Source organism: Streptopelia decaocto (genome assembly GCF_964273445.1).
Source record: "Streptopelia decaocto genome assembly, chromosome: 1".
Classification (NCBI taxonomy): Eukaryota; Metazoa; Chordata; class Aves; order Columbiformes; family Columbidae; genus Streptopelia; species Streptopelia decaocto.
Genome location: NC_138663.1, coordinates 105,657,838 through 105,671,494, shown reverse-complemented (window position 1 = coordinate 105,671,494; position 13,657 = coordinate 105,657,838). Strand labels below are relative to the sequence as shown.

Sequence of the window (13,657 nt, the reverse complement as noted above, 5' to 3'; positions counted from 1 at the left end):
GTACTATAGGATGAAAAAATTAGGATGTAAAGTAATTTTGTTGCAATTGTTACCCTACAAATTGTAGGGTATCTTACTGTATTTTAGCAAGTGATTTAACTGTAACTCTGGACAAGTCTCTAGAACCATGAGAATAATTGTTCTGACACATTGCAAAGGTTAAGATACGGAGGCAGGGCCTACCGTACTGGTCTCTCTCTTAGCCCGTCACGTAAGTAGGTTTCATACTCTCTTCCTTTTTTATGTAGGAAAATGTAGCTGATAGTCACATGAAAACATAACTGACTGTTATCAGGACAATCTCAAAAGTTGTAATAGGCTGTTTCTCTTGGAGAAGAAAACTCGAACATTAAAATGACAAAGCAAATAAGATAAGAATGATGCAGCTTCACAAGCAATTTTGAATATCAGGACACTGAAGAAGCATCTGTTTTCAAAACTTTCTCTGGTAAAACCTGTTCACTGCACCCAGACCCAACAATTTCATGTGCTGTGGGAGATCATTTTCCTAAATACAAGAAGCTCTTCCCTGAGCGCTTCATACTAGCCAGTGACCCATCAGGCTGCCCTTCCCCTCCTTGGAGCACAGCAACAAAAAGTTTAAGATTTTGTGGGAGTGCTTTTTGGGAGGGAGGGAAAATTAAGCTGGGCAGCTGTCCCTGATACAGGATGACCTGTCACTTGGTTTTACCCCCTTCTGGGGATGGTTTTCTTTGTGAAGGACACAAGAAGTGCAGGAGATAGCACAGGTCGTACCATCTGTGCACCATGTACTTTCTCTCAACACAAAGCACCAAAAAGCAGAACAGCAGCTAAGAAAGGATAAGTATAAAAGTAGATGCACTTGTGTGGAAATTGCTTCTACTAGATAATTTGTCTTCTCAATTCAAAGAGCCGAATTTACTCAGCCCAGCTGGAAGTACAGGTGTAGCCATTGAGCCAATAAAAGCACAAGGCAGGGAGAAATGGGGCAAGCCCGAGTTCTCCCACCCACATTTTCACTCACCCTCTAGGTCCCCTGACTCAGGCCTCATGCTTCCTTGGCCTTCTTCTGCATAGTTATAAATGGCAGCAATCTCGGACTCTAAACCTCCGCTTGCCTTGAATCTGCTGCCTTCACGCTCTAGAAACGTCTGTCCTAACATCCCTGTGACACACAGGAGGGGAACTGCCTGCCTAAGGATGCAGCCCACCACCTCTGCCCAGGCGAAGGTGCTGATGCTGCAGCTTGGGTAAGGTAGTTGCCTTCTGCAGGCTCTGCCTGGTGTCTCTTTGCAAGCTGGACCAAGACATTGCTGTGCCTCTGTTAAACAGAAAACAAATGGGATGCTCCACAAGTTGGTTTCATGGTGCAGCAGTGTGTGCATGCCATGTGGAGATCTGTACCTCATTGATCTTCTCATTTAGGGATGTAAGAAAGGTTATCTGACTTTTATCCTATGTGCATGTGTGTGCCAAATATATTTTACTACTTTGTTGCTGTGTGAACAGTTAAGGGCACTCTAGAGCAATACTGAAGTCATTCACAGTTCTCCAAGTGGATTTAAACTTCTAGAGAAAACAAGGCTGTCAGGTAACACAAAGGATTACATTTTACTACTGCTTCTGGAAATCTTACTGCTACCGTCAGCTCAACTCTTGTTCAAAGAGCTGTTATTTCAAATTTCACAGATCAAAAAAAGAGGTAGATGTTTCTATTATAAGGCTATTAGCAAAGCATGTGTTGGTTCCAGTGAAAAGGTCAAGAATGCTCTGTGTTTTCTAAGTGTCTTGGATTTGGACAGGAAGTGAGTTATTATTTAACTTGTTTTTCACTGCAAAGTGCAGGAAGAAACTCTTCATTACTTTGACAGAAATGCAATTTGACACAATGATGGGCTGAAGGTCTCACTTATAGCATTATAAAACTTTTCTGGAATGATTCCTGTCATGCTGGCAGAGAGATGCCTGAAAACGGACTGCATTTGAGTGACAACATATCTGGACATAAAATTTTCTACCCATACAAGAATGGCGAGTTATTTGGCAGTGGCTTTAATAGCCTCAAGCATGTGACACTGCTCTAGCAAAGAATAAATCTAATCGAAGTAGATGAGGCAGAGAAAATGAAGTGTCTGTCATTGCATCTTGTCTCACTGTAACCCAGAGAGCTTCAGGACTAGTTGCAGATCGGTGTGCAGTATTAGGTACATTCAGGTCCCATCATTACAAGTACTGAGAACTGCACCTTGCCAGACCCAAATATTAAAATCAAACCCAATGCTAATAAGCTCACACTGACAAAGCAAGGGAATCATGCAAGCAGAGAAAATAGTTGCCAGGGGTTTTGAGAAAGGCTAATATTGCTTTCTCTCTCACCAGGTGCCTTAGCTGTGCTCCTACCAATTATTGCCTACTTCTCACATTGCTAGTTCATAAATGTGAATTACTTAATGGTTTTTTTTAAGCCCCTATTTTGGACATTGGTAGACTTCTTTCTTCACATATAAAGCTGGTATTTAATACATGATGCAATTTCTTGGCTGCCTCAACAAAAAGAAAATGCGGGTGCAATTTAAGGATTCTTGTTGAAGTAGTACTAAATTTCCACATTTGCCTAAATATATGAAGTTTTCATTAGCACCTATTACAAAAGCGAGTATTGACGTAACAGATGAGCTTTTTTTTATTTGTCACCTAGAAGAAATTCTTGCCTCTTCAGGATTTCTTTACTTTTCACAGTCCCAACTGGCAATACCAAAACCATTGTGATTACAAATATTTAAAATGCTTTTAAGCAGCATTGACACCTTTGCTTTTGCTAATCTTCTAAGCCTCATGTATCCTCACGCATCTGACGTCTACAGCAATATAAAGATCACCTAAATGTGAATAAAAATGAACCACGTATTCTAGTCCTCTCCATCATTTGTGCAGCATGTGTGCATAACCATGTTGTGCTCCCTGTCACAGTCACAATTTTGCTGGGCTTTTGTTAATCAGTAGACAGATGAAGCCTGTTTAACTGAAATAACATGAAGACTCAGGTGACCTTTATCATGAGTATTTCTTCAGTGAGAAATAACTTCAAAAAGGCTAAAAGTGAGAATCTTGTCTTAAAAGAGTATGTAAAAACAATGGCAATGAAAGCACTGAACTATGACATGGAAAGAAGTCAAAGATACTTCGACCAAGTTGAAAACGGGAAAATTAATCAGGCCCAGTAAGAATATTTAATCTTCTGCCCATGCAAACATTTTAAATCAGACCTCTTGAAGCTGTGTCTTGTCCCTCAAGGAAATGTGTATTTCTTACCCCTGGGACCTGCCTAATGAAACCTAACACAAGGAGCAAACTGTTAGGTTTAGGACTGCAAAAGAGAAAATATTCTTCATATCAAGATGCTGTACGTGTGAAGAAATCTAGGCCCAATACTGTTAAAGTATTAATAATTAGTACTTGAATACTAAAAGTCAGAATGCTGTTGACAGTCAGCTCCATCTTCCAAAGTTGAAAATGTTCTCTTTCCCCAGGTTTTCTCAAGGTTTTCTCTAGCATTTCTTGTCTTAGTGGGGGTTCAGATATTCCCCAGTCTAAGGGAAGTCTTACTGGATGGGAGCCTGGTTTGGTTTTATCCCATCTGAAATGTGAACCAGCAGTTATTTGAAATGTGTTGAAAACTGGAGAGAAGTGATTTTCTGTTTGACTAATCAATTAAAGATTGTATTTTGGAGAACTGTAGGTAATGTCTGGCTTTAAGCTGGTTGTTCCCTGAACTGGGTGAGGAAGGCTGGAGAGCCACAGGTACTTACACCAGAACAAAGTTTTTAACCAAACACACATGCCTGAGTCTTGTGCAGTTGATCTGATTTACCTGTCTGATAGAGAGAAATAGTGTGAATAATGCCAACTATCAGCCACAGAGAAAGTGTGAGCTCTCTGCATTGATAGAGATTCAGCAAGCATTGGGATTATTTTTTTTAATCCTTCTCTTTGCTACTTTATTTACTGGTGGGTGGTTGTGGGTTATTTTGGTTGTTGTTGGTTGGTTGCATGGTTTGTTTGTTAGGGGCTTGTTTATGGTTTGGTTTGGGTTTTGGTTTTCTAATGCACTCTGTCATCTGTAAGTGAAATTCTGGCTTTGTGGAAGCTATTGAGAAGACCTGCATAATTTCTTCACTGCCAGCCTGCACTCTTCAATCATTCATGCTCCCAAAGACTTGCCCAATAACTACTCAAAATCCAAAGGCAAGAACTTTTGATTAGAGTGACAGATATGCTGGAAACTAATGGAGATGAGGAACTTGGAATAAAAGCCGATTTTGAAACTGATTACATTTTGCTCTGCTTACTTGTGAGTGTTCAGAGCATATGGATGTGTAGCATTATCATTCTTCAAGGAAGGCAGAGAGGAAATTAAGAGAAAGGTCACCCTTGTATTTCATACAAGATGTCACCGTCCTTCATTTGCAAGGGGTGATGATGTGCAAATGCTGTGTGCAACATGCTTCCCTGTGCAAAACAGTGGATTGGAATAGAAAGCTGTGCTACGGATTATAGTCTGTGACCCAGCAATCATTTTATTTGCCTTTATTCTTTGCCAGTAGGTCAAATGAGCTTGTGACACCTCATGCTCTGCAGTGAAAGAAAAGTAAGAGGAACCTCTGAGATCTCTGAACCCAATTCCAATGTTGATTTGGTGGCCAAGGTGTTTTGACTTCACTCTGAGACACCCAAGTTTCCCCTTGCAACAGAGGTGTGCTTTGCTGCAAGTCAGCTTTTAAAGCCTGTAGCATTTTTAGGCCTCTCCGTGAAGCGTTTCTTCAAGAATGACCTGTATTGTTTAGCTTCTGTTGTACAGCCTTAATATTTTGAATCTAACTTTTGGAAAAAAAAAACCCAAGCAGTTCATTAGAATTCTTAGGGAGCATTTCATTTAAACTCTAGTAAAGTTTCTACATAATGACCATGAAAAAGAAAAGATCTTTTGGTTGAATCCATACTTAAAAAAAAAAAAAATCTTATTTTCCCATTCAATCAAAAAATTAATTGTTTTCCTCCTCATCCACATGACAGCAGTATCTCTGTGGTTACCTGGAGACCTGCTCACTGTGAATGAAAATAAGTGGGGCAACACACTAGAAACAGTCATACCAGTAAGTCCATTAACAAAATGTTTGCATGGAGTAGTTCAAACACCATTATCTTGTGGAAGGCTGGTACAGTGGCTTCCCAGAAAAGAATTTGAACATCAAAATATTTTCCAAGTGTCTGATCTTCACAGTACAGAAAAAATTATTGCACCTGGGATTCAGGCTCTCTGGACACATGTCCATGTGAGATGGCTGTCACGCTGCCAGTGTTTCCTGGGGGGAAGCCTGTGCAGGATGCTGCTGCTTGGCAGTGAGGGAGATGTAGTTTTGACTGAGGATGCACCTGTGTGTGGGGCTGGTCAGGGCCAGGTGCCCCTGGATGGACTCCTGGGCAACTCGCCACCGCGTGTGATGGATACCTGGGACACCAAGCTGGTGAGCCGGCTTCAGGTATCGCTGCCAGGGCACGGGCAGGTGGATGGATTTGCACTTTGGAAGAACAGCTGAACCCTGCAGATTCTCCGCAGACCTGGGTGTGTTCTGGTTAACTTGGTGCCTACCTGAACCAAGAGATCTTGGCTTTCCCCAACCCTGGGTAAAAAGGGAGGAGCCCTCTTTATACCTGAAAATGTCAATGTGCAATGAAATTGCAGCCTGACATTTATGACACCAGTTCCAGCCTGTGCTTTCTTAAAAAAAAATATCAGGAAGCTAAGGTATGCTGCAGCTGCATGTGCACCAGGGAGAAAGGTGGCACATCTGCCTGTGGAGTCAAATTCGGTATGCAGCTTTACTGTTTGAACATTTTTTAAAGTTTGTAGCCCTGAGGGAAAGAAAAGGAAGGACTCGCTCCCCATTAGACCAGCTATGTCTAGAGAAACAACTGCTGCTTAGAGATTTGCAAAATGGTAAAAACCAACCAACCAACCAACACCAAAGCAAAAACCAAACTGGTTTCAAGGACATCTATTTTCTTTGGAGCACTTGCTGTCTTTGTGAATTGCAGTGAACATATTGTTCCTGGTGTCTAAGTGGCAATGAATATTCTGCAATAAGTGGATTTGAGGTGCAAAGCAGTGCTTGAGAAAATTGTGGCAACAGCTTTATGTTACTATGTAAGAGCAAATGTTGACTTTTCAAGTTTCAGCTTGGTTTTGTTAGGCTGGGTTCTGTGCAAGGGCAAAAGGCCTCAGAAATTATATGAAAGCTGGATGTTCCCTTCTGGCCTGGACCTTTGAATAGGCAACTCTGGGGATAGAGTGGCTCTTTTTATAACCTTGATACTGGACCACATTTCCAAAAGAGGAAAGTGTGTTGTATGACTTACCTCTTTTCTTCTAGATTTAACATTTTTTGGTTCGTGCAGAAACAGTTCAAATATCCCCAAACCTGAATCTCCCATTTGTTCTCACTCAGGTTACTTGCAGAGACTGAAGAGACTGTTGCTCAGTGGAAATGTCAGGCATACCAGTGCTGAACCACAGCTCCTGAAGACTCGGTTACAGTATATAAAATGAAGCTTCTTCCTTTAAAAATGCTCCTTGTTTTTTAGCTTCCAAAAAAGCACACAAACTCTGAACAAATTGCACCAGGTTAAGCTGCTGGAAATAGATATCGAGAATGTGACAGCTTGTTAGGAAAAATTCTCAAGGAATAGTGAGGATACTGTTTGGAAGATGAGTGAATATAATTAAGAAAAGGGGAAAATATCCCTTAATTGTATTCACATAGAGTAGCTACTAAGAGACACCATCACTGTTTCAAGACCAAGCAACAGACCTCTCGGCTAGCAATTTAGAATGGTACCAAATGTTAAAAACCTGCATAATGAAACCCAAATGTGCATCTTAGATCTACAAAAAACTAAATTTTGGTAATATCTACAAGGCAGAAAAGGCTTATTTATTATGTCTCAGTGGCATCCCACTAAGCAATTCCAGCCTGCATATTTGTTCTAAATTGACACTTCAACAATTTTCACAATTACAGAAAGCACCACACCATGCATCTGTTGTTATGAACCCATTAAATTGCAGATTGGTTTTGCATGTTAGTTGCTGAAAGCCCAAGAATGTTCTTGAGGAAGATAAATGCTTTCCTGTGCAAATAATCCCTTAACTTTGCCAGTACTGTGTTTTTTCATTTCAAGTTTTAATACCAGCCATTCAACCAAACTTTCTTATAATGCAAAAAATACGAAGTAGGATTTGCATTGGGGAGGATCATAAATGTACGTGCTAGTGCATTTTGCTGGTCAAAGGCTCCAACATGCACCCTGAATATCTTCTAAATGCAGGTTTCCATTTTTCTCCTGTTACATCAGCTACTTGGTGCATTACTGGATCAAGGCTAATAGAGTTTTTATAGGAAAAGTCTCGCTCTTGCCTAAAGAGGAAAGCTGCCAGGAATGACTAGCATCTCTGGTGGTCATCGTATCATTCTTCCAAAATCTCACGTACTTGTGCTTTTGTAAAAAAAAAAACACGCACAACCTGTGGACCAAATCAAACCTTTTACTTGCCCCAAACTTCAAAATGAGAAAAAGGTTTACCTCTTAAATTATTTCCCCACATTTTGTCTAAAATCCTTATGAGGCACTAAGCAAACATAAATGCTGCACAGCATTATGCTGTGCTCATGGGGGAGAGTTCCTCAAAAAAACTGCATACTGCAATTCTAATATACAGCCACCAAAACACGGTGCCAGACACCTAAAGAGGAAAATACTGTGCTGGAAGTCTTTGGTTGTTGTTTTTGTTGTGTTACAGAATATGGTAAATATGTTAAGCTCTGATAGGCACAAGGAGCCACGCTGCAGCAAAAGGTGAACATGCTGTTTAAACCCTCGTCTGTCACAGTGAGTGAAACGACATGAGAAAGCTTTCTAGGCAGGTTTTCTAGGCAGGTGTCCTGCTTCAAAGGATGGCAGTTTTACACTGCTCCTTCTATCACTGGGGTGATCTCCGTGGGGTGTATGTATCCTTTTGGCAGCTGGGGTGCAAGGCTGAGACACAAAGTTATCCACACACAGCCTGCTTCTCACGTTCTCTTGCTGCACAAACCAGCAACTCGCCCAACCCTTGTGCCAAAGCTGAGACTGCCATTACCAATTTAGCTAGTTAGCAAAATGTGTTAGGAAATGGGATGTTCAAAATTAATTTTGCTCTTGTGAGGAAGCCAGGAGTCGCCACAGAGTTTATAGGAGCTGATTGTACCATCGTTGTGGGAGTTCTTCGAGAAAAGAGAAGCAATTGAAGGATGAACTGTTATCCAAACTTCTGATAGAGTTGTCTGTGGTCAAAGTCTCTTAAATAATAGCTCAAAGAAGAACCACAGAATGTTAGGGATTGGAAGGGACCTCAAAAGATCACCTAGTCCAATCCCCCCGCTGGAGCAGGAACACTTAGATGAGGGCACACAGGAAGGTGTCCAGGCGGGTTTTGAATGTCTCCAGAGGAGGAGACTCCACAACCCCCCTGGGCAGCCTGTTCCAGTGCTCCATCAGCCTCACCATGTAGAAGTTTCTTCTCAAATTTAAGTGGAACCTCTTGTGTTCCAGTTTGTACCCATTACCCCTTGTCCTGTCATTGGTTGTCACCAAGAAGAGCCTGGCTCCATCCTCGTGACACTCATCCTTTACATATTTATAAACATTAATGAGGTCACCCCTCAGTCTCCTCCAAGCTAAAGAGACCCAGCTCCTTCAGCCTTTCTTCATAAGGGAGATGCTCCACTCCCTTAATCATCTTTGGTGCCCTGTGCTGGACTCTCTCCAGCAGTTCCCTGCCCTTCTGGAACTGAGGGGCCCAGAACTGGACACAATATTCCAGATGTGATCTCACCAGGGCGGAGTAGAGGGGGAGGAGAATTTCTCTGGACCTAAGAATCAGTGGGGGGAAAGCCGTGGTAGTGCGAGTCGAGAGAAGAAAAAAGCAGTAGCAGGTGCCTTAGCTTCTAAAGAAACGGGGCGGCTCTGGGGTGCCAGCAGCGGCCAGACCCCCGCCTCCCGAGGGCTGCCCTTGCTCCCGCGGCCCGGGGGCAGCAGCGCCCTGGGGAGGACGGGCAGCCCCGCCGGGACTCCGCCGGCTCCTCAGGGCTGGCAGCGGCTCAACGGTTCCGTTGGGCTCAACGGTTCCGTTGGGCCACGCTCGCGGGGAAAGGCTCCTCGCGGCAGCCCAGGGCAAGGGGTAACAGCCCGAGGCGCGGCTCGGGCGCTGCAGCCCGCTGACCTTGACCGAGCCCTTGTCACCTTCGGAGAAACCCGAGAGGGGCGCACGGTGCCACCGTGTGAAGTAACAACAGCCCCGGCTCTAACAGCAGAGCGGCGGGCGGTGCGCGGAGCCGCTGCCCGCACAGCGAGGGGCGGGGAAGGGGAGTAATAAACGAGGCGCGGTCGCCCCGCCGGTGTTTCCTCCCTCTCAGTACCGCGGAGGGTAGCGGGGTGTGTTCCCCGGGAAGGCACGGCGAGGCCGTGCCGCTGTGTGCTGAAGGGGCAGCTGCCCCAGGTTGTTCTGTCCCGTCCCGGGAGGGCGGTGCCGAGCTCCGCTCCACGCCGGCTGCCTTCACCTTGCCCCACCTCGCCTCCGTGCCCGCCCGCCGGGGCGCGGTGCCGCCCAGGCGCGGAGGCGAGGGGAGCAGCGCGGCCGGGAGCCGCCTCACTCTGCGCCCCCGGAGTTTGCCCAACTCCTTGCGATGGGGCGCGGTCCTGCCTGAGCACCTGCCGGCAGGCACCGGCTCCCCACAGCCCTCGACGCCGCTATGGAGAACCTCGCGAGCGGCAGCGGGGCGGCGGAGCCGGCGCACCCCTGCGCGGAGCCGGAGCTGCCGGCCGCTGGCCCGGCGGAGGCGGCGAGCGGTGGGGAGGCGGCGGAGGCCGGCGCGGCAGCCCCGCGGCCGCGCTGCCTGCGGGCCGTGTACGTGCTGAACGACCCTCCCAAGGGGGGCGCCGGGGCGCGGAGCCCCGAGGCCGGGGCGCGGCAGTGCCTGCTGCGGGCCTGCGAGGCCGAGGGGGCCCAACTCGGCACAGTCAACTTCGGGGAGCTGGACTTCGGGGAGACGACGGTGCTGGACGCCTTCTACGACGCGGGTGAGCTGGCTGGGCTGAGGCGGGGCGGCGGGGCGGGGTCTCAGGCTTGCCCCTGCCCGGTGCCACCTTGCCGAGTTGTTTGGGGTCACGGCCGTCCGAACTGGGAAAGGCTCAATGAAGGTGGTGCTGCGTAGACCAGAGAAGAGGGAAAAGGGGGCAAATGTGAGGCTGTGAGGGAGGTCTTGAGAAGAAGTTTGGAGACAGGAAAAAAGGTGCAAGGGGAACCTCATCTAAAGGGAACAAAAGCCTGCTTTTCAGGAGCATCATGCATATGGAGGAGGTATGAGAAAAAATTCAGGCCCTTACACCAGCTCTTCTAGTCACCACAGTGTGTTGCCCCAGCAGGGCTGTGTATCCTATGGTACCCACCAAGCCTTAAGGAGTAGCAAACTTCTTGCTAGTGTGATTTGCTAAGAACCCTCTTCCAGCTGCTAGCCTGGCTGGGAGCTCAGAGCAAGACAGAGTATGAAGATGGGCCAGGCAGAAGCCTCTGAGGTGGCATGAGCAGATGGTTCATGTTCTCGAACTCCAGACCTGGACAGTCAAACTGGCTTGCACATAGCCAGGCACAGAGCGATCCAGGATTGCTCTGAACAAGAGTGTAGAAACTTACCCCAAGGAAGAAGACTTGTGAGTGTTGCCCATCCCGTCTGGGCTCCAGTTGGTGTCTGGTCTCTGATGGTTCAAAAGTAAGCTGCTGTCCCTTCTCCACTCAAAACACCTGTCTGGTTGGGCAGCGTGGAAGAGAATCATGAGCTTTGTGATCCAGCAGAGGAAGCCCCTGAGTCAATAGGTATGATTAAAACTAGTCAAGGTGAGTAGGCGGACATGGTGCAGATATACTTTTTCTTATATCTGTATGAGCAGGCAGTACTGTTGAGTCCATGTTGATGACTATTACAGAAGGAGACCTTTGTTTTGCTCATGAGATGTGTTAAAGAATACTTCTTGAAACTTCAGTCTTATTTTAAATTCTCATATGATTATGAGTTCCTTTCATACCCTTATAAGTCACCCAAATATTGAGGAATGTCCCATCTGCTGTTGCTTTTTAACTTCTCAGTCAGGGGGTTCTGTTATATCTCTACTTGCAAGGTTGAAAAGTGTATAAGAAATATATTCTTTGTGTGTCCTAGTACACAACCGTGAACTACCAGTTTCTTTGTGTATCTCCGGTATTTTTGTAGCACTTTTGAAGGTAAGTGTAACAGTGTAATTATAGTCTCATCAATGCAAAATGATTTCTCTGTTCCTACTAATAGTCCTGTTAATATGTTATGCACTCATCTATGCTGCATTGTACTGAGAGCTTGAGGCAGTTATTTAAAATGTTTTCTTAAGCTGCTGCATTCTGAAGTGGGTGTCTCTTGTCTGAGAGTGTGGGCCTACCTTTGCAGACTTTTGCATTCAGGTAATCTTGTAGAACCAAGATAATTTTATTGGTGATTAACATTACTTTGTTATAGTAAAGCACCTTGTTACTGGATACTACTGTAACACACTGATGTCCAGGTTTATTTGGCAGATACTTCATATTGTTTTAAATGTCCATTAAAAACTCATTGAATAGGGCTGAACTAGGAGTTGTTCCAAAGGAGACTGTTCAAAATAGTCTTTGTGTGGGTTTCTTTCCAGTACTAAAATTCTGAGATGAGCCAGAGGGACAACTTTTTAATCTGTGCAATGTATACCTTTATTTTGTAAGCATTTTGTCAAAGCATCCTTTCAGGTCAAGTTACCTGTATTAAAAGAAACTCAAGTGTATTGACATGAGTCACTTCTGTCAACCAGACCTGCAAGCTGTGAAGAAGCAGAGATTTATGTCTGTATATACTCTTTTTGAAAACCACTCTGAATGTGTTAGCTGTATTTTAGCATTACTTTATTGTCAAGGGCCCCAAATTAACTGCAACCATCCTTAATTTAAAATAATACTGTTGCGTATAAACCATCATTTTAATGGAGTATTTCTTTTGCTCTTCTGTTATTTTAATATTTTAATAAGTAGTTCTTGTAACGTTAACATTCTTAATAGGTTTTCTGTTCTTGCATTGCTACAGTTACTGTCTGAACATATGTGACATATCCATACTTCTCTTTAGTCTTTTTTTTTTTTCCAATAGTTGTGCTGTACTGACATTTGCCCCATCCTTTGGAGTTTTCACAGTTCCTATGCTGTGTCTAAAATCAGTGTTTAGAGAAGTCCTCAGTGAGAACCTTTACACTTCTAAAATTTAAACTTATAAAATTATGCTGGCACATTGAAATATAATGTCTTAGTACTTGCTGTTTCATTTCCTCCTCCCACATGCTGCGGATGGGGAAATTTTTTGTTCTTTTAAGAGTGTCATATGGAGTAGTTGCTTCATTCTGCAAAAGGGCCAAAAAGTGTCTGTTACACTTTTCATTTTTTGTTTTGCTTTCCTTTTTTTTTTCCCCTCCCCCCCTTTTTTTTTTCTTTTTGGTATCAGCTAGCAGTGGGCCTAAACTCCTTATTGGATTTTTCATTACCATAGATTTTAAAGTGTTGCATCTACAGTTCTCAATTTATGTACAAAGATCTGTCATTGTTTCTTGAGAACTTTTGTTATGTCCTTCTTGTTTTCTTGCTCTGTGTTGTTTATTGGTGAGTTCTCCCCAGCTCGTGTTTTTGAATACATATCAAGCTGTTATCCAAAAATGCTGAATCTTAACATTGCTCATTTACATACAACAGTCTTAATCTGCTGCCCTGCAATTTCTTTGGTCTTTGAAAAATCAGCCCTTTAAGTCTTTATATTTTATAGATACAGTCCATTGTTGCTGCATTCTCTTTCCAGAATATGTGTTGGATTGGGATTGTTGGCAATTCAGTGCTTAATGAAGAACAACATTAAGAATGAGTTTTAATATGAGCAATCTTATGTCTCATAATGAACTTCCTGTGTTAGGAAATTACTCCGTGTTTACTTAAAAAACAAAAAACAACAAATAACAACCTAAAGAAGCTTTATTAATGCTTGTGTAAGATACCGAACAGATGTTTCCTGTACTGAAGATATCTATTAAAACGTATATTTACATTCTGTACACCATGGGCAGAACCTTGATAAGTAGTTTCTCTTGCTCTGTTATGAGAGTGGGAGTTCTAAAAGATACTTGCCCATTGCCATCTCTTGGTTTGATAGTTGGAACCTTAACCAGTAAGTATCTACTAATGATTAAAGACTGAGCAGTGAGATCCATCTCATCGTGAATAGCAGTGACAGGGTCTTTGTCAAAAGTGCTAGTTGTTGTCCCCTTTTCCCCACTCTGCTGGAAATTGTAGCCATTTACTTAGAGTCATAAGACACGCCTCCTCCCCAGCAAGCTTATCTGTCTTATTTAGTATAAATCTATAATGTAATGATTCTTGGAATTGGTACCTTGCTGGTTTTGACATCAAAACTTTAAGGACAGACTAAAGAAAAAGATCAACAGATCAAATCTGTCTGCAGGCAGATTTTCTAGTAGATGATTT

The 13,657-nt window shown here is 43.8% G+C and overlaps 1 protein-coding gene across 4 annotated transcripts in view; it reads left to right on the top strand.

Moving 5' to 3' along the window:
* The first annotated feature begins 9,498 nt into the window (after positions 1-9,498).
* MAP3K15 (mitogen-activated protein kinase kinase kinase 15) overlaps positions 9,499-13,657 on the top strand; it is an 88,138-nt gene continuing 83,979 nt past the window's right edge. For 3 of the 4 annotated variants that reach the window (XM_082058565.1, XM_082058564.1, XM_082058568.1), the window contains exon 1: positions 9,499-10,158. In XM_082058565.1, coding sequence (XP_081914691.1) covers positions 9,831-10,158 — 328 coding nt within the window. In that variant the 5' untranslated portion in view covers positions 9,499-9,830. Of the gene's footprint in view, positions 10,159-10,346; positions 10,439-13,657 lie in introns of those variants that run through there. The other variant, XM_082058566.1, reaches the window with a different exon arrangement.